At 42.3% G+C, this 20,188-nt stretch overlaps 1 protein-coding gene across 4 annotated transcripts in view; it reads right to left on the reverse strand.

Moving 5' to 3' along the window:
- Positions 1 to 9,285, reverse strand: part of AKTIP (AKT interacting protein) — a 13,020-nt gene extending 3,735 nt beyond the window's left edge. For 2 of the 4 annotated variants that reach the window (XM_028477485.2, XM_007110041.3), the window contains exons 1-8: positions 8,726 to 8,987; positions 6,568 to 6,681; positions 5,179 to 5,384; positions 2,901 to 2,965; positions 2,717 to 2,817; positions 2,112 to 2,200; positions 1,936 to 2,034; positions 1,736 to 1,843 (exon numbers count right to left, since the gene is read on the reverse strand). In XM_028477485.2, the coding sequence (XP_028333286.1) occupies positions 1,736 to 1,843; positions 1,936 to 2,034; positions 2,112 to 2,200; positions 2,717 to 2,817; positions 2,901 to 2,965; positions 5,179 to 5,384; positions 6,568 to 6,609 (710 nt within the window). In that variant the 5' untranslated portion in view covers positions 6,610 to 6,681; positions 8,726 to 8,987. Of the gene's footprint in view, positions 1 to 1,735; positions 1,844 to 1,935; positions 2,035 to 2,111; positions 2,201 to 2,716; positions 2,818 to 2,900; positions 2,966 to 5,178; positions 5,385 to 6,567; positions 6,682 to 8,532; positions 8,639 to 8,725; positions 8,988 to 9,162 lie in introns of those variants that run through there. The other 2 variants (XM_007110040.3, XM_028477484.2) reach the window with 2 other exon arrangements.
- Positions 9,286 to 20,188: the final 10,903 nt, after the last annotated feature.

A 20,188-nucleotide genomic window follows, 5' to 3' on the forward strand; every position in this document is an offset into this window, starting at 1 on the left:
AAATGGTAATAGGAACATACATATTGATAATTACCTTAAATGTAAATGGATTAAATGCTCCCACCAAAAGACACAGACTGGCTGAATGGATACAAAAACGAGACCCATATATATGCTGTCTACAAGAGACCCACTTCAGACCTAGGGACACATACAGACTGAAAGTGAGGGGATGGAAAAAGATATTCCATGCAAATGGAAATCAGAAGAAAGCTGGAGTAGCAATTCTCATATCAGACAAAATAGACTTTAAAGTAAAAACTATTACAAGAGACAAAGAAGGACACTATATAATGATCAAGGGTTCGATCCATGAAGAAGATATAACAATTGTAAATATTTATGCACCCAACATAGGAGCACCTCAATACATAAGGCAAATACTAACAGCCATAAAAGGGGAAATCGACAGTAACACAATCATAGTAGGGGACTTTAACACCCCACTTTCACCAATGGACAGATCATCCAAAATGAAAATAAATAAGGAAACACAAGCTTTAAATGATACATTACACAAGATGGACTTAATTGATATTTATAGGACATTCCATCCAAAAACAACAGAATACACATTTTTCTCAAGTGCTCATGGAACATTCTCCAGGATAGATCATATATTGGGTCACAAATCTAGCCTTGGCAAATTTAAGAAAATTGAAATCATATCAAGTATTTTTTCCGACCACAACGCTATGAGACTAGATATCAATTACAGGAAAAGATCTGTAAAAAATACAAACACATGGAGGCTAAACAATACACTACTTAATAACGAAGTGATCACTGAAGAAATAAAAAATACCTAGAAACAAATGACAATGGAGACCTGACTAAGAGGGAAGTTTATAGCAATACAATCCTACCTTAAGAAACAGGAAACATCTCGAATAAACAACCTACCTTTGCACCTAAAGCAATTAGAGAAAGAAGAACAAAAGAACCCCAAATTTAGCAGAAGGAAAGAAATCATAAAGATCAGATCAGAAATAAATGAAAAAGAAATGAAGAAAACAGTAGCAAAGATCAATAAAACTAAAAGCTGGTTCTTTGAGAAGATAAATAAAATTGATAAACCATTAGCCAGACTCATCAAGAATAAAAGGGAGAAGACTCAAATCAATAGAATTAGAAATGAAAAAGGAGATGTAACAACTGACACTGCAGAAATACAAAAGATTATTAGAGATTACTACAAGCAGCTGTATGCCAATAAAATGGACATCCTGGCAGAAATGGACAAATTCTTAGAAATGCACAAGCTGCCGAGACTGAACCAGGAAGAAATAGAAAATATGAACAGACCAATCACAAGCACTGAAATTGAAACTGTGATTAAAAATCTTCCAACAAACAAAAGCCCAGGACCAGATGGCTTCACAGGCGAATTCTATCAAACATTTAGAGAAGAGCTAACACCTATCCTTCTCAAACTCTTCCAAAAGATAGCAGAGGGAGGAACACTCCCAAACTCATTCTATGAGGCCACCATCACCGTGATACCAAAACCAGACAAAGACGTCACAAAGAAAGAAAACTACACACCAATATCACTGACGGACATAGATGCAAAAATCCTCAACAAAATACTAGCAAGAAAAAGTTGATACCAAGTTAGAAAGGTTGTAGACTAACAAACTATACACTTTCCTTTTAAATCCCCGTTCTAAGGCCACCTGGAAAACAGCAGCACAATACTGCAAAGTGCAGTTTATCCTGATAATGTACCACTTACCTAATTGCATAGGGGTCTTCTATTTTAGGTTGGTCAAACAAATGAGCAGTGCACACCTTAACACTGTCAACCACTTTACTTTTAAAAAGCTGAATATCTTTTTCGTACCTGTGTTAAAAGTTTAAATCAAAAGGTTACCAACATAATCTACTTTGCTATCTTTTCAAATTTATCTTACATAACAAAGCAAAGTAACATACAGTACTGCAGCCTCTGGGTTTAGGGGGCTTGCTGTATCAATCTTGTAGAAAACTCTCCTTGCATACATCAGTACTTGCCAAATATGATTATGGTTCCGCCTAAAGGGAAATATGGCAGGATTACTGAGGCTTCCTCTTGCTGGCTTATGTCACCACACGAACTCTTATTTACTAACCTCCATTTTGCAAATGCTCTCTTCACATCCAGTTCACCTGAGGTGGGATCAACTAGCGGGTGAAAGACGGGAATATCAAACACCAAACGCTACATTGAAAGAGAGACACATCCTTTAATGGAAGCAATGGAGCATATTAAACCCACGCGGATAAGTTGTAAAAGAAGCTTCAGGACAAGGCAGTTTTGTTGCTTAAAGTCAGAGAGCTGCCTCAAGAGGGACACCTAACTACTTTCACCATTTTCCTGTAAAACTAAATTTTGCAGTCAAGCAGGGGAAAAGTCGCTCTTCTCTACCACAGCATAACAATTGCAATTCACGTAGCAAGAGCTGTACTACAGCTTCCAGCCTCACTTGCACACCCTGAGCAGAGAAACAAGTAAAGCTGAAGGCAGAGGCTAGCATGGCAGAAGATGCAACAAAGCAAAAAAACCCCCTGAAAGACTACTGAGTAGACCAAGCATTTCGGGAAACTGAAATCATAAAAGTATTAGGCTAGGAAAAGAACCAAGAAATCTTTAAAGCCCCTTAAACCCTCCTCCTGCAGTGAGGAGGGAGAGGAGGGTCCAAGAAAGAAAAGAAGCCAGACTATATCCCCAACTTACTGGACAGTCACCATCTGGGTAGTTATCGGGGATGTAAACTGTAAACTTAAATACACCATCTTGATAAAGTCCATGCCGTATGAATATTACTCCAAACCACACTGTAGGAAAAAACAAAACAGTTAAGGGCTAAGTTTGTGTCAGAGGAACCAAATATGCTATAAAAAGAGCGAATCCTTCTTACTTAATGCAGATCGATAAGATGGCTGCACATAGACACCAGGTAACTTCTGCTTCACAACCAAGGTACTAAAACAGAAGCAGCAGAACAGTGAGATTGCAAGGATGGAAATGACATACAGACCAAACCACCCACGTTCATTTTTTGAAAGAAGGAATAGTCCCTCGAAGGGCAGCTGATGCTCTAACCATACAGACAGTCATCACAATCTCTCACCTGGCCTGACTGCTGCCTGTTTACTGGTTTCATAACACATGCTTACAGAGAAACAGCCAAATAAGGGCCCCAGATGAAGAAATTAAAGCCGAACAGGGATACACAATCAAGTTTTCCACCCAGAAATCAGCTTCCCCAAAACACCATCTTGGAAACCAACCTGTAGGTAATTCTGGACATCAAATTTTAGGTCAGTGAGAGTATCTGTACGATTATTGCTTTTGTGACCATGAACAATAGATCTTACCCACACACATTTAAAAGCCTTTTTAAAATACAACTTTAGGTAATTAAGACATTAAAATTCCATGGAATTACCCTCATTTGGGGGTCATTTTAAGTTTGAACACCAGTCGGTGCGGCAGTGTTCTCGGTAGAAGGCAGGCAGCCTGAGGCGCTCACACTGTACTCTGCTCCTGAATTTACCCCCAACTCAGACACTTGAACTCTGTGGGCCGTGGCGTGGGAAACGGTGGGTGCTGAAACAAGGGAAGACAGAGGCTGCACTGGCTCTTCTGGGACCTGGTCACCTGACAGCCCTTCTGCTCTGTTCCTTTTTTAGCTGAGCTATAAGCCTAAACAAGTAACACTGTGATCAGACCTTGAAAAGAACAATGTTGACTGAGGGTCTTAAAACACATTAACCTGCCAATCCTGAATTTTACTGAGAAGCAGCTTATTGGACCTCAACTGACTGTTTTTATTTATTACCTATTTACTACCACACTTATTTTTCAATCATTTTAAAGTAGTTATTCCATTTTTAACTCACTATAATTCAGCATGTCAACAGCAGCATGGTTGGCAGATGTATCTACTACAGTGAGGTTTGCCAAAAAGGCAATTTTGTGTCCTAATACAGACAGCAGATTTAATGCCACAATAGAAGCCTGTCCAACTCACTGCCTCGCCTCAAACACAGGCTTCCATTATAAAGCTAAAGGGACCCGTGCTACCAAATCACACTCGCCATTTACACGGGGGCCTCAGACCCTCTGACCATTACAACATTAGCACAGTGAGGGACGGCTGGAGGACACTTTTAAAATAACTTCATGTACAAAGGAAGTTTTACATGACTGAAATTCAGAATTAATTATCCAGACTTTCTGCCCGTATAACAAATGATCAAATCAAATGCCATCTGCACTCAATCACTATTTGAGCCCCTCTGATGGGCCAAGCACTGTGTCATCACTACTAGACTCTGCAGAAGTGCCCATCTCCTCACGCTCTACTGATATGTGCAACTTCAGTCCAATTTTTGACTTCTGTGACTAGTCAAGTTCTTACTTACATGGAGCCCAAATCTTTAAAACTTCCCCATAATGGCCTAGCTCTGCCCTTGGGGGTCATACAGAATAAGTCAAATCCCCTTTTTCTAATGACGGACCTTCAGGTGAAGACAGCTTTCATAAGTACTTTCCAGGTTTTCTCCAAGTCAGTGGTTCCCGTTCCATCAACTGTTGACTGCTAAGGTCAGGCTTCCTGACCTCTGCCTACTGGGACCATCTCCTCCTGGGACCATCTCTTTTGGGGACCCTCTCCTCAGTCTGTCAGGATAGATGCCTCTTACAGGGTGATCACCAGAATGGTGCACAAACCTCCAGCTGGGCCTGACCCAAGAAAGAATAGATCGCCACCCTCCCACTGTCCCGCCCTCTACAACAACCTCTTCAGGAGGTGAATTCCTCACCTCATATAAAGGTGGACCAAAGTTAAGTTCCTGGATGCTTAATAAATCTGTTTCCCCCTCCTCTTGCTCTCCAAAACAGACATGGAAATTAAAGCACACATTTGCCTTTAAATCTTACTTACCCAAGCTCTCAGTAAGAATCATTACTTTTAGAAGAGAACATTTATATAACACCACTTAGGCCTTGGTGAAGAAAGGTTATATTGCTAGCAACAGAGTCCATCCTATATACATTAAGGCTAATACTGGAGGGGGATGGGTTTGAGCTTTAAGATTAAATGGCTGCTGTTTACTGAGTCCTTCAGAAGAAGTTTCATTCTTCACCTTCAAGGGTCATTCAAAAGTTAACCAGATAGTTTCAGAACTTACAATTCCGCAAGAAGGGAGTATTCCAGGTAGAAAGGTCCATAAGAAGCATGCGTGCCATTTGCTGACTGTGTTGCCGGGGCAGGCGATGAAGGCTTAGTTATGGGCAAAGCATTTTTGGGAATAGAAGGCAGCTGTTTCTTTGGAGCAGTGCGTGGAGGACTGGTTTTCACATCCCCTGTTAATGTCTTTTCTTCACCATCAGATCGCTATTCAAGATGAAGCGGTGAGAACATTTGTTAGGATGATTCTTAAATCACAAGACTACATGTGATGTCCTTTAGTCTTTGACTGAAAAGCTGGAATTACTCTTTTACAACGACATTCTAGCACCATGATCAAGATGACCTGAAAGTCTGTTGAGCAGGCAAGCTATTACAGAGAGCAGAACAAAGCTGAAGCAAGGCTAAATCATAAGAAAATTCGTTCATCAGCTGCATCCTATAAAGACAATAAGGCCAATATTTACAGGATTTACTTGAAACGGAGAAAGAAATGGTTTCTCCTGGTGGCCCCAGAAAGAGGGCAAGGGGTTACTACACAATTAGACTAGACTAGAAAGGTCCCCTAGCATTTAGCTGTAGAAAGTCGGGTGCTAAGCATCTCAAAATAAGTAGTGTAGAGTACTGAAATCAGTCACTACCTGATGTCACCACTTTGGTTAGAAACTAAGAATGAAGCTATTCTCTCACTTGCATGGGTCTGATTTTGATCTGTCCCTAATGGACATCTTTCCACATTTGGACTATCATCAGCATAAACTGTCATTCTTAGTCAAAGACAAGAGGTCTAAATGAGTCAGAGACTAAACTACCATCTCATAGGTATTTCCGTGGCTCAAGTACAGCCAAAGCCTGCTTAATTAGCTGTATTAAAAATGTACACAGTATCGTGTACAGAAAAAAAGATTAATAGTGGCGTTCTCTTACACGTGGAATTATGGGTGACATTCATTTTCTTTTTGTTTGTGTATTTTAAGCTTCCCTAAAATGTATTTTATTTAAAAAAATATTTTATTTAGAAAACTTAAACCAGTGCCCTCAAGTCTGACTTGACCATATTGGACTGGTCTTGCCCAACACTTCTCTAACCATGAAATCCTGCAGTTTGTCAAAAAACTACTACAATAAAGTGTCACAAATTTCATCCTGTGTAAATATAACCTAAGTCAAAATAATAGAATTTTGATTACTAGAATGATTTCTATTTGAGATGTGATCTTGGTCTCAGAAACTGACTTTAATCAACCAAATAATTGTTTCCCAAAAGTAAAACCTAAACTAGAAAAACAAGGTAATTTTGCTAAGATTACAGGCAACCTTGGTATGAATTATTTTGGCCTCTGTTCTGACACAAATGGGGCTCCTCAGTAAATTTATCAACTATACCTACTTTGCGTACAGAGCTTGTAGACATGCTCCAGAAAGGGTTCATAACGTGTACTCCAAACAAAGAAATTCAGTGGTCTGTGTCATCAAACTCTTCCGTCCGCAGAATTCACTTTACCTTAAAATGAGATGGGGAAACAGAGAAACAGACCAACACCAACAGTTAAGACTTCTGAAATAGTTAAGAACTAAATCTGTACCTCTAAGCAGAAATACAGTATAATGTTATATAACATGTAGTTATAAAAACCTAGGGGGAAAATCTTTAGAAATAGTTTCCTTCTATACCCCCTCCCTCTCCTGTTTCTTTCCCATCTTTAAATGCCAACAGGAATCTGTGTACCAAGTCCTTGGCCAGGATTCAGAATATTCAGTGACACAGTTCAGCTCTGGTGCCAGAAGTGCAAAAGATATGGACTACAACAGCTGCTACTAGCATAATATCTAGGCATTTAACTACTGGGAAAGCCAGGTTCAGAATGCACTGTACCCACAGACACAAAAGGTCTATCACAGTTCTCAGGGTTATGGGAATTAAAGATCCAAGGGAGCTGATTCAAGAGTGTCTTAAGTACAGAATGATTCTCTCCAACAAAACTAGCAACCAAAGGCAGAGCATACGAGACAGAGGGGGAGGGAGAACTGGGTCCTGTCGGGACCATCCACAAAACAAACAAACAAAAAAACGACCTTTTCTAACTGCTTCAAGTGTGGAACAGCAGGATTATGCATTTAAGGAATTGCCACGCAATATGTACAAATGCAACAGAGGAATGCAAACGACACCTTTCACAAACACAAATCCTCCACCAAAGCTTCGTGAAGTGGATAAGAAAGCATGTCTCAAAAGTCACAAAGTCAGTGGGTCATTTACTAAAAATACAAAGGAAGAGGCAAAGGAAAAGCAGCAAGCGGAGCTGTAAGAATAGTAATTAGTCTGCTCTGGTGACTTCCCCCAGGCTTGGTCATGTTTAAAACAGAGCTCTGCTAAATTCCTACTTGCACCAGTCAACAAGCTGAAGGTGAAAAGGGTAAAAATTTCAGCAACATTTTACAAAATTTCTAAGAAGCAAATCATTAGAGAAGCATATACCAAATGTCCCTAATCAGCAAAAATTTGTTTTCTGCCGAGCCTATGACATCCACAGGTGGGTCCCATACCCTACCAGTGCCCATTACTGCTGCTTTGCTTTCCAAGATACAATGCCACCCAATAATTAAATCCAAGTAATGAGGATTCTGGTTCTTCCACCTACCTGATGACTTACATCCAGTAAGTAGCAACTTATTGCTGAGAGCTCTCTGAAAATCTGCTTTTAAAGGTAACTATGATACAAGCCAAAATGGCTGGGACATCAAAACTGTGTGGGTGTATATGTTCCTGTTTGGTGCAAAGAAGAACAACACTGGTTTTCAGATCCAGAGTAATGTGCAGCACCCAACCATCATCTAGGACAGACCTGGTTTAACAGGGAATTCTGTCCCCCTGGGATAAAGTGCTCACCACCATGTGAATTTACGGGGGTGGATCAGTCACCTGTAAGGTCCCTTCCAAGTCTAACACGTAAAGATTCTATGACTTTGCCCTTAAGAATCAAATAAAACTTAGCCCCAGTTCCTCCTGTCTTTAAGAAGGAGGTATTGTCTACTGCTGCCTTTGTTTCCAGCAACGACATAATTACCTAGAGAAATTGTAGCACGCTTTTCAGGAGTAACTACACTCTTTAATAGCTATCTACTTTACCCAGGCACAGTACAGCATTTTTCCAACAGGAGTGACATAGATGGAAGAAAACACAAGGCACGTCCTACTCATTCCGAAACAACTTTAGAATTTCTGCTGCTCTGGTCGTGCAAACAACACATGATTGTCTCTCTTTATATCATACAGCTGAGAAGTCGTAGCTCGGCCCTATACGAATGATCCGCACCTGTCCTGAGCCAAAACTTAGAGACGGGCGGTGCTTACCTCCTATGTACCATAGTCCCTAAATAGGCACATCACCCCGAACAGCCTTAAATTCCATGTTAAGAGGCGACGGAGCAGGGCCCAGGGAAAAGATGAAAGCAGCCTCGGCCCTGGCTCTCTGGGGACAGCCGGGACGGGCACCCGCGCCCGGGGCGGAAACCCATCTCCGCGCACGCAGGGAATCTGGACAAACCTGTCTCGGGATGATGCAAGGCAGGGGCCAAATCCCGACCTCGCAGATAGCTCGAGGCCGGCCCGGGCCCGCGAGACGCTCTGGTGGGGGGCTGCGAGCCTCGGACGCCCCCCTCAACCTGGGAGCAGGGACAGAGCCGGGCGTGGCGAGGGGGCCAGGAGGGCGGGCCCCGGACGGGGCGAACCGGTCCGACCCACCTCCCCTCCTCAAGCCGGCCCGGCTCCGCTCCCGGGCAGCCCCCAGCGCCAGGCCCCGGGCCCCGCGGCGGCCGGCGCAGCAGGTGCCTGCGAACGCGGACAGGTGCCCAGCCCCGCCCCCATGTCCCAGTGCGGCCGCCGTCGCTACGGAGTCGAGGGCCCCTGGTAGGGCATACAAATGCCGGCCCCGAGGACGCTGGCGGTCCGCGTTTGAGGACTCCACAGCCCTCGCGTACCTACCACTGGCCTGGCAGCGCACCCCACCTCGGTGTTTTTAATGCAGTGCTCCCGGCTGCAAAGCGCCGTCGCGGCCCCTCAGCATCTCTGGCCGCAGAGTCAGCCCAGCCCCTGCATACTCCCCGCCCCGCCCAGCCCGGCTCCCAGACTCCGGCTCCGCCCCCTGCCCCCCTCCCTTGGGCCCGGACGCTTCCGCCCAGCCTCGCGGCGCCGAGTGGCTCCTATACCTGTCCGTCAAGGACGTTCTTCCGGGGGCGTTGGGGCGGCAGCACTAGGTCCTGCCAATCAAATCTGCTCGGTTCGGGTGGGGCCGCACTTGACCCACCCCTTACGTAACAGCGTCCAGAGGGAACTGTCAGTCACGGAAGTATCGGCCCCGGCGGAGGGATGGGGCGGAAACAAACGCCTGTACATAATTGGTCACAGCGTCCGCCAGTCACCATGGAGACCCGCCCACAGGTTTGTGCGTGGCCGCTGCTGCAGTTAAGGCAGGCTGTGGCTAAGGGTTTTCCAAACCCGAGTCGGGGCGGGGCCGGGCTCGGGGCAGGAGTCCGAGAGAGAAGCCCGGTCGCCGCTCGACCGCCTGGTGCCCGCCCCTGCTCGGTCCTCAGTCTCTGGCGGCGCTGCGGGGCCCGAGACCGCCACGTCGGGTCCGCCCGACGTGGGAGGGGCTGGGGCCGCTGTCAGGTTGATAGACCCTGGAAGAACTTCTGGTGTAACACTGAGAAACGCCCATGTTCTGTGTCAAAGAATGGAGGAGCGAAGGGATGCAGAGGATGGGAGCTAAACTCCCAACTCATCCCTTGGCAGTAGCGCTGCCAGAGGGCTTTTTTAAAAGTGTACGTATCGGACCCAACCTATAGAATCCCAATCCGGGGGGTGGTGAGTACCAGGAATTTACATTTGTCACAAGTTCCTCTGGTAATTCTGGTACGGACTGAAGTTTGAGAACCTCTCATGGTAACATAGCTCCTGGTCCTCTGATTTTTTTTTTTTTTTTTTAACCTAACAAAGGTGATCTGGAACACCTTTACCACATCTAACTCTTTACTGCTCAAAAACCTTCCACGGGAGCCGTTTCAGACCGAATAAAATCTAAACTTAGCCTGATTTACAAGGCACACCCTATGCTGACCTCGTTGCCATATTCCCATCTCATTTCCCACGTTTTTCTCCAGCCTCATTCTGTGACGGATGCCCTTGGCTTACACCCTCCGAGCCTTTTCTTACGATGGTGCCTCCTCTTGGGATGCCCTTCCAATCTCCACCTAACTCAGTATCTTACACTCAGAAGAGGAGAAGTATTCTCTGATCAGGTTGTTTGTTCAATTTTTGGTTGCCTTTGAAATTCTGGTAAAATTACCTCCTTGTAAAATGGCAGACAGCCAAACTCCCCTAATCCCAAGGGTTGGTTCTGAAATCCAACTTCCTCCTCTAGCGAAAACATTCCTGAGCCACTTCCTTTTGTCCAGTTTGAATACACTTAGGAATGTTGTAATGCCCTTCCTTAATATTAGTCTCAATCAATATAAAGAGGAAGATAAACAGGAAATCCTTTCTCCTGGCCACAGGTGGTCTCCCTTGGCACCTCTCTGACCCAATCCCTGCTAAACTTCTTGGCAGTCTCATCTCTCCTAAACTTTTTTCTGATCTCACCTTCTACCCTCCTCCTTGGCAATCTATCCCTTCCCTCAGCTTCACCAAAGACTCACATATATTTCTCGGACCTCTCCAATGAGCTTAAGCTGCACGTATCCAACTGCCCATTTGGCACCAGATGCTTCAGACACATATCAGAATCCTTACAGCCCCACATGCCAGAAAATCCAACTGAAATCGGCTTGCATAGCCAGGGGATTTGCCTCACATGCAGGGCAGGTTACAGCGGTGGCACTCTGGGCTTTAGGCAGTGCTTTCAGGCTGGTCACAAGATGGCTGCTGCCATTCCAGACACACCCAGATGTGACAATGTCTAGCAAAATAAAAAGCATCCTTTTCTCCCAAAGGTCTTTTTCGAAGAACAAGAAACCCTTTCCCAGAAGCTCCCCCCAAGCGATGCTTACCAGAAATGAGTCACTGGGTCTCTGCCCTCAATGAAACCAGTCAAGGGCAAGTAGAATGAGTCTGCCATGATTGGCTAGGGCTCAGCAAGATTTACCCCAGATCCCTGGCCTTTAGACAGAGAAGTGATATGATTGGATTTGTATTTTGAAAAGGCCACTTTGTATGGAGAACAGATTGTGCGAATACCAGAGCATTTGGGAAACCACTGCGGTGGTTCAGCAAGAGACCATTGCGTGAATTTGATGGTGGAGATGGAGAAGTGAATGAGTTCAGATATTTAAGAGGTGGAATGGACAGGACTTGGCCGTGGATTAGATATGGAGGGTAAGGGGTTGAAGACAAGGGGGAGTATCATGGATGGAGCCTAGATTTTGACTTGAGCTACTGGGTGAATAGTGAGGCCACTCACTGAGACGAGAAACAGTAAACCATACTGTTTACGGGAGTGGGGGAGATGGGGAAATAGTTCTTTTTTGGATAGGCAACGTTTGGGGTGTTTCTGTAAGTGCCGTTGCTTGCGTACCTGGTAACCATTTCCCCCTTCCTCATTGCTAACAGAGCCTTGATTTTTGTTGAGGAGCCCCGCCCTTCAGTGGTTTCCTGTTGATCTTGGGACAAAGACCAAACTCCTTACCATCACCGAGGGCCCAGCATGGCAGGGCCAACACCTGTCCAGCCCCACAGGCCCCAGGTTCCAACCACTTACATCCTTTTAATTCCTTGGAGGTGTGATGCTCTCCCTCTCTGCCCCACCGCAAGAGGGGGCCTTTGCACTGGATGTTCCCTTTGCCTGGACCGTTCTTTTCTCTCCCCCTACACAGACCTCTGCTCAAACACCACTTCCTCAGGGCAATTTTCTCTCTATTTGGGAGATGACTTATTAGTAGCTGTCTCCATACTATACAGTAAGCTCCACCAGGCAGGAACCATGTCTGTTTCATTCTTTCTGGTCTCCGCAGCATCCAGTCCAATGCCTGGATGTAGTAGGTATGCAACAAATACTTGACAAATGAAGGACAGAAGCAACTAAAGTATATTTAAAACACCTGCCTACCTGCATGCCCCCAGCTCTGCACCAAGAAAGGAGCTGATTATGAAAATGAGAATGATTTATTTAAATGGAAACGAGGAGGCAGCCTTGAGGTACCATTTCTTTAAGACTAAAATATAAAGTACTAAGAAAAAAAAAAACTACTGGCCCTAAACCTTACCTGTAAAACATTTTTAATCACTTCATATTATATTCATTATTGTAAGTTTGGGGAGCATATCTGATATTTGTGTCAAAAGATGAATTCTTGGGACTTCCCTGGCGGTCCAGTGGTTAGGACTCTGTGCTCCCAACGCAGGGGGCGCAGGTTCAATCCCTGGTTGGGGAACTAGGATCCCACATGCCGTGCAGCTAAAAAAAATAAATAGGAAATAAATTTTTTAAAAAAGATGAATTCCTCCTGCATCACGACTTAGTAGACGTGTGATCTGTATGAGTATTCAAGACTCCTGCTCATGTTCTAATCAGCAAAATATTCATTGAATCCATTCTTCTTTTGGTCTTTGGGAAATTAACTGTACAAAGCAGTTTAGATCACTGATTTACTACTAAAGGAAGGCCTGAACAGAAGGAAGGGACCAAATGATGGTTAGTTGGAATGTGTATGTGTTTCATGTGCACACATATGAGCCAGTATGTTAAGCTCAATTCATTTGCCTCCTAATCCTTTTCTGAAAGGTAGATTCCTATATAGTATGGTATGTGTATCACTGATTACACCCATTGTTAAAGATACTCGCGATGATTGTATAGCTATGCATTTATTTTAATACATCAGAGAAAAATGCAACAACACATCACAACCATGACTTTATGGATAGTAATGTTTAGGATGAGACTACAGTAGGCATTTATGTTTTTGGGTTTTTTTCTTAAGTGAATGGATTTAAGGGAGGATATTAAGTATTATAGTTAATGATCCTCAGATATGGCAGAAATCATGAATTTTTGTCAATGATTGAAGTTTGAGAAACACTGCTATAGAGGATGATGTGGCTTTTATCCTTTCTACATCCTCACTGATCATTATAATTCTTGCTTATAACATCGCAAATGTGCTTCCAGTTTTGGGGTCCATCACATTTTCTTCCCTGACCTAGTTCCTATAACTCCTGGTTCTTGAATAAATTAGTGAATGGATGGTTGGATGATTGGATAGATAGATGAAAGGATGAATTTTACAGAATACAGTATTTCAAATCTAAATCAGAGTAGCCGATGGACCACTGTGAGTATTTATGCCTTAAGGAAAAGCAACCAGTATACGACATTGCAGCTCATAGAGGGCCAGAATAGAATTGATTTTCTTTTATAAACAAACAGCGCTTTGGGGACTTCCCTGGTGGTCTGGTGGGTAAGACCCCATGCTCCCAATGCAGGTGACCCACGTTTGATCCCTGGTCGGGGAACTAGATACCGCATTCATGCCGCAGCTAAGAGTTTACATGCCGCAACTAAGAAGCCCGCATGCCACAACTAAAAGATCCCGTGTGCCGCAACGAACATCCTGGGTGCCACAACTGAGACCCAGCACAGCCAAAATAAATTAAATAGATAAATAAATAGAATATTTTTAAAAACCAAAACAGAACACCATCAAACAGCACTTTGAACATAGCATGACACTACAAATAACCACCCACTCTCAGCATGCAGCTAACTATTCCACCAGCCACAAGAGCTATCTTCTCTTTGATGGGCATTCTTTGCAAAATCACCTCACTCTGCAGTTTTAAAGCATTTGGAAAGATGATAAAGGCTTAAGGTTAGCTTTAACTAGAGTGGCAGATTTAGAAAAGGAAAACCAAGGAGAGAGAGAGAGAAATATTCATTCATTGATAAATAATTCAGGGTCTGCTGTGGGTAGGACACTGTTCCTGACACAGACACCTTCCTTTCTTACACAGGTAAATAGTGATTTGTGGAAGACAAGAAGTCCCAATGATTTTGAGAGTCTGCTACCCAAAGCAAATGACATTGTCACCATCATTTATTCCAACTTTTTATTGTAAAAATTTTCAGTCATACAGAAAAGTAGAGTACAATGACCATCCTTATACTCACCATCCAGCTTCAACGTTTAATGGTGTTATTGTTTTGCTATATTTCCTTTCCCTGTCTAATTTTTTATTCCTGAATCATTTCAAAAGAAGTTGCAGAGAGAAAGAAGATGGCAGAGAAAGAGGATGGGGAACTCACTTCCCCCCACGAACACATCAAATACATCTACATGTGGAGAAATTCTCACTGAAGACCAACTGGAGACTGGCAGAAAGGCTCTTGTGTAACCAAGGCTGAAAGAAAGTTCCACACGGAATTGGGTAGGAAGGGAAGAGAAGCCATCAGGTCGGGACCTGTGCCCCTGGGAGGGGACTCAGAGGAGTTCCCTTGGACTCTTTTTACATAGGTGGAGTTCCTCCCTGGGTAGTAAGCAGTTTGAGCCATGTACTGGCCACACCAGCCCTGGGGGATCTGACCAGGAAGAGGAGTCCGCTTGGCTGGCTGGAAGGCTGGTAGGACTAACAGGAGGGCTGTAGGAAGCCTGGACTCCACCTGTGAGGCATGCATAAATGCTTGCTTACTCCCCAGACAGTGGGGAAAGGGCAGATTGAAACTGCCTGGGATTCTGGGTTCTTGCGACCACCCTGGCACTCAACCCAGCCTGAGGTGAGTGCCTACACCAGCCCTGCCTGCTCTGCAGCACAGCTCCACACTACAGTGAGGGCTGCAGGGGCCAAGGGGAGAGCTCCGTTGTGAGGAACAAAGGTGGCTCAGACTCAGAGTGGCCTCTGAGTGGGGTGGGGGCAGCCACTATGGGTGCTCGTGGAGACAGCGCAGCATCAGAAGCGATCAGGGACCCTGACTGCAACCAGGACCACCACAGCTGTACCCAGACCCAGGCCAAGCACCAGCACCAGCCCCTCTGGCTCCATCACTGCTCGCCTCTGGGACAGGGGAGCCAGTGCTGGGGTGGGAGGAGAGCACACCCTTAAAGAGAACAGAGCCAGGTCAGACCTGACCATCAGGGCTTCTGCTCCAGCAACTTGGAACTTGCCTCCACCCTTGAAATAGTGGTGTTGGCCACTGAACAGAGGAGAAGCCCTGGCTCACACTTGGTGCTGGCTCTAGCCCCTTCATCTCCAGCCCCACCTCCTACCAAGGTGATAGCTGCCAGAACACCCTGGAGAAAGGGGTCGAAAATGTATTTGATGAAATTATGGCTGAAAACTTTCTAAACCTGAAGAAGGAAACAGATATCCAAGTACAGGAAGCACAGAGGTTCCCAAACAAGATGAAGCCAAACACACCCACACCAAGACATATCATAATTAAAATAGCAAAGGTTAAATACAGAGAATTCTAAAGGCAGCAAGAGGACAAAGAGTCATATACAAGGGAACCTCCACATAAAGCTATAAATGATTTTCTCTGCAGAAACTTTGCAGGCCAGAAGGGAGTGACATATATTCAAAGGGCTGAAAGGGAAAATCCTGCAACCTAGCCTAGCAATAATATCATTTAGAATTGAAGGAGAGATAAAGAGCTTCTCAGACAAGTGAAAACTAAAAGAGCTCATCAATACTAAACCTACCCTAAAAGAAATGATAAGGCTCTTCTTTAAGCAGAAAACAAAGGGCTATAACAAGAAGTAACTATAGGAAAGGAAAAGTCCCACTAGTAAAGGCAAATATATAGTAAAGGATCAACCTCTTAAATAAGCGAGTACAAAGATTGAAAGACAAAATACTGTAAAATCAATTATAACTACAATTATCAGTAAAGGGATAAACATAAAGATGTAAAATATGACATAAAAAACACAAAATGTTTGGGAGGGGAGCAAAAAGTGTAGATCTTTTGGAATGTGCTTGAAATTAAATGAATGTGCTTGAACTTAAATGAATGTGCTTAAACAAGTAGATGTAGCTTTAGGTCAACATATATGAACCACATGGAAACCACAAATCAAAAACCTACAATAGAAAAACAAAAGTAAACAAATGGGACTTAATTAAACTCAAAATCTCTTGCACAGCAAAGGAAACCATAAACAACATGAAAAGACAACCCACATAGTGGGAGAAAATGTTTGCAAATGAAGAGACTGACAAGGCATTAATCTCCAAAATATACAAACAGCTCATGCAGCTCAATATCAAAAAAACAAACAACCCAATCAAAAAATGGTCCTAAGATCTAAGTAGAGATTTCTCCAAAGAAGACATAGAGATGACCAAAAAGCACATGAAAAGATGCTCAACATCACTAATTATTAGAGAAATGCAAATCAAAACTATAATGAGGTATCACCTCACACCAGTCAGAAAGGCCATCGTCAAAAAAACCTACAAAAAAACTACAAACAATAAATGCTGGAAAGGGTGTGGAGGAAATGGAACCCTTGTACACTGTTGGCAGGAATGTAAATCGGTACAGCCACTATGGAGAACAGTATGGAGGTTCCTAAAAAACTAAAAATAGAGCTACCATATGATCCAGCAATCTTACTCCTGGGCATATATCCAGAGAAAAGCATATTTCGAAAAGATACATGCACCCCAGTGTTCATTGCAGCACTATTTACAATAGCCAGGACATGGAAGCAACCTAAATGTCCATCGATGGATGAATGAATAAAGAAGATGTGGTACATACATATAATGGAATATTACACAGCCATAAAAGAGAATGAAATAATGCCATTTGCAGCAACATGGATGGACCTAGAGATTGTCATACTGAGTAAAGTAAGAAAGACAAAGACAAATATCATATGATATCACTTATATGTGGAATCTAAAACAAAAATGGTACAAATGAACTTATTTACAAAGCAGAAATAGAGTCACTGATGTAGAAAATAAACTTATGGTTATCAAGGGGGAGGGAGGAGGGATAAGCTGGGAGATTGGGATTAACATATACACACTACTATATATAAAATAGATAACTAATTAGAACCTACTGTATACCACAGTGAACTCTACTCAATACTCTGTAATGACCTGTATGGGAAAATAATCTAAAAAAAGAGTGTATATATGTATTTGGATAAATGAGTCACTTTGCTGTACAGCAGAAACTAATACAAAATTGTAAATCAACTATACTCCAATGAAAATTAACTTTAAAAAACCCTACAATAGATACACAAAAACTAGAAAGAAAGTAACACAAGCATACCACTAAAGAAAATCATCAAACCACAAGGGAAGAAACTAAAAGTAGAAAAGAACAGAGAGGAACTACAAAAACAACCAGAAAACAAGTAACAAAAAGGGTAAGTACATACCTATCAATAATCACTGTGTCAATGGACTAAAATGCTCCAGTCAAAAGACATAGGATGGCTTATTGGATAAAAAACCTAGACACATCTATATGCTGCTTACAAAGAGACTCATTTTGGAGCTAAAGACACACACAGACTGAAAGTGAAGGGATGGGGAAATATATTTCATGCAAACTGAAACAATAAGACAGTGGGGGTAGCAATACACATATCAGACAAAATAGACTTTAAAACAAATTCTATAACAAAAGACAAAGAAGGTCATTATGGAATGATGAAGGGATCAATAAAAGAAAAGGAAATAATACTCATTAACATATGTGCATCTAATACAGGAGCACCTAAATGTGTAAAGCAAATACTAACATATATCAAGGGAGAAATTGACAATAATACAAAAATAGTAGAGGTCTTTAACATTCCAATGGACAGATGATCCAGACAGAAAATCAATAAGGAAACAGTGGTCTTAAATGAAACATTAGACCAGTTGGACTTGATAGATATCTACAGGACATTCCATCCCCAAACAGCAGAATACACATTCTTTTCAGGTGCACATGGAACGTTCTCCAGGATAGATCACATGCTAGGCCACAAAACAAGTTTCAACAAATTTAAGAGGATAGAAATTATATCAAGCATTTTTTAATACCACAATGGTATGAAGCTAGAAATAAATTACAGGAAGAAAAATGGGAAAAACACAAACATGTGGAGACTAAACAACATGCAACTAAAACAAACAAACAAACAAAGAAAAAATGGATGGAGTTCCCATTTAAAATCACATCAAAAAGGATAAAATACATAGGAATAAACTTGACGAAGAAGGTGAAAGACCTATACTCTGAAAACTATAAAATATTGATGAAGGGAATTGAAGATGATACAAAGAAATGGAAAGCTATTCCACACTCATGGATTGGAGGAATTAATATTGTTAAAATGTTCATACTACCCAAAGCAATCTATAGATTTAATGCAATCTCTATCAAAATACCCATGACATTTTCCACAGAACTGGACAAATAATCCTAAAATTTATATGGAACCACAAAAGACTCCAAATTGCCAAAACAATTGTTAGAAAAAAGAAGATAGCTGGAGGTATCATACTCCCTGACTTCAGACTATACAACAAAGCTACAGTAATCAAAACAGCATGTTACTGGCACAAAAACAGACACATAGATCAATGGCACAGAATAGAGAGTCCATAAATAAACCCACACACTTACAGTCAATTAATCTATGACAAAGGGGGCAAGAATACACATTGGAGAAAAGAAAATCTCTTCAATATGTGGTGCTGGGAAAACTGGACAGCTACGTGTAAAAGACTGATTTTAGAACACTCTCTCACACCATATACAAAAATAAACTCAAAATGGATTAAAGACCTAAATGTAAGACGTGAAACCATAAAACTCCTAAAAGAGAACATAGGCAGAACACTCTTTGACGTAAATTGTAGAAATAATTTTTTGGATCTGTCTCTTAAGGCAAAAGAAACAAAAGCAAAACTAAATGAATGGGTCCTGAATTTGTTAAATTTGAAAGCTTTTGCTCATCAAAGGAAACCATCAACAAAACAAAAGGCAACCTACTCAATGGGAGAAAATATTTGTAGATGAGATGGACAAGGGGTTAATATCCAAAATATATAAACAGCTCATACAACTCAATATCAGAAAAACAAACAACCTGATTAAAAGATGGGCAGAAGATGTGAATAGACATTTTTCCAAAGAAGATATACAGATGGCCAACAGGCACATGAAAATATGCTTACCATTGCTAATCATCAGAGAAATGCAAATCAAAACCACCATAAGGTATCACCTCACACCTGTCAGAATGGCTATCATCAAAAAATCTACAAATAACAAATGTTGGCAAAGATGTGGAGAAAAGGGAACCATAGGGCACTGTTGGTGGGAATGTAAATTGGTGCAGCCACTGTGGAGAACAGTATGGAGGTTCCTCAAACAACTGAAGATATAAAACTACCATATGATCCAGCACTTCCACTCCTGGGTATATATCTGAAGATAAACAGCTCATACAACTCAATATCAGAAAAACAAACAACCTGATTAAAAGATGGGCAGAAGATGTGAATAGACATTTTTCCAAAGAAGATATACAGATGGCCAACAGGCACATGAAAATATGCTTACCATTGCTAATCATCAGAGAAATGCAAATCAAAACCACCATAAGGTATCACCTCACACCTGTCAGAATGGCTATCATCAAAAAATCTACAAATAACAAATGTTGGCAAAGATGTGGAGAAAAGGGAACCATAGGGCACTGTTGGTGGGAATGTAAATTGGTGCAGCCACTGTGGAGAACAGTATGGAGGTTCCTCAAACAACTGAAGATATAAAACTACCATATGATCCAGCACTTCCACTCCTGGGTATATATCTGAAGAAAATGAAAACACCTATTTGAAAAGATACATGCACCCCAATGTTCATGGCAGCACTATTTACAATAGCCAAGACGTGGAAGCAGTTCAAGTGCCCACAACAGATGAATGGATAAAGAAGATGTGGTGTGTGTATATATATATATATATATATATATATACACAATGGAATATTACTCAG

The sequence above is a fragment of the Physeter macrocephalus genome, chromosome 17 (assembly GCF_002837175.3).
Source record: "Physeter macrocephalus isolate SW-GA chromosome 17, ASM283717v5, whole genome shotgun sequence".
In the NCBI taxonomy this organism is placed as follows: domain Eukaryota; kingdom Metazoa; phylum Chordata; class Mammalia; order Artiodactyla; family Physeteridae; genus Physeter; species Physeter macrocephalus.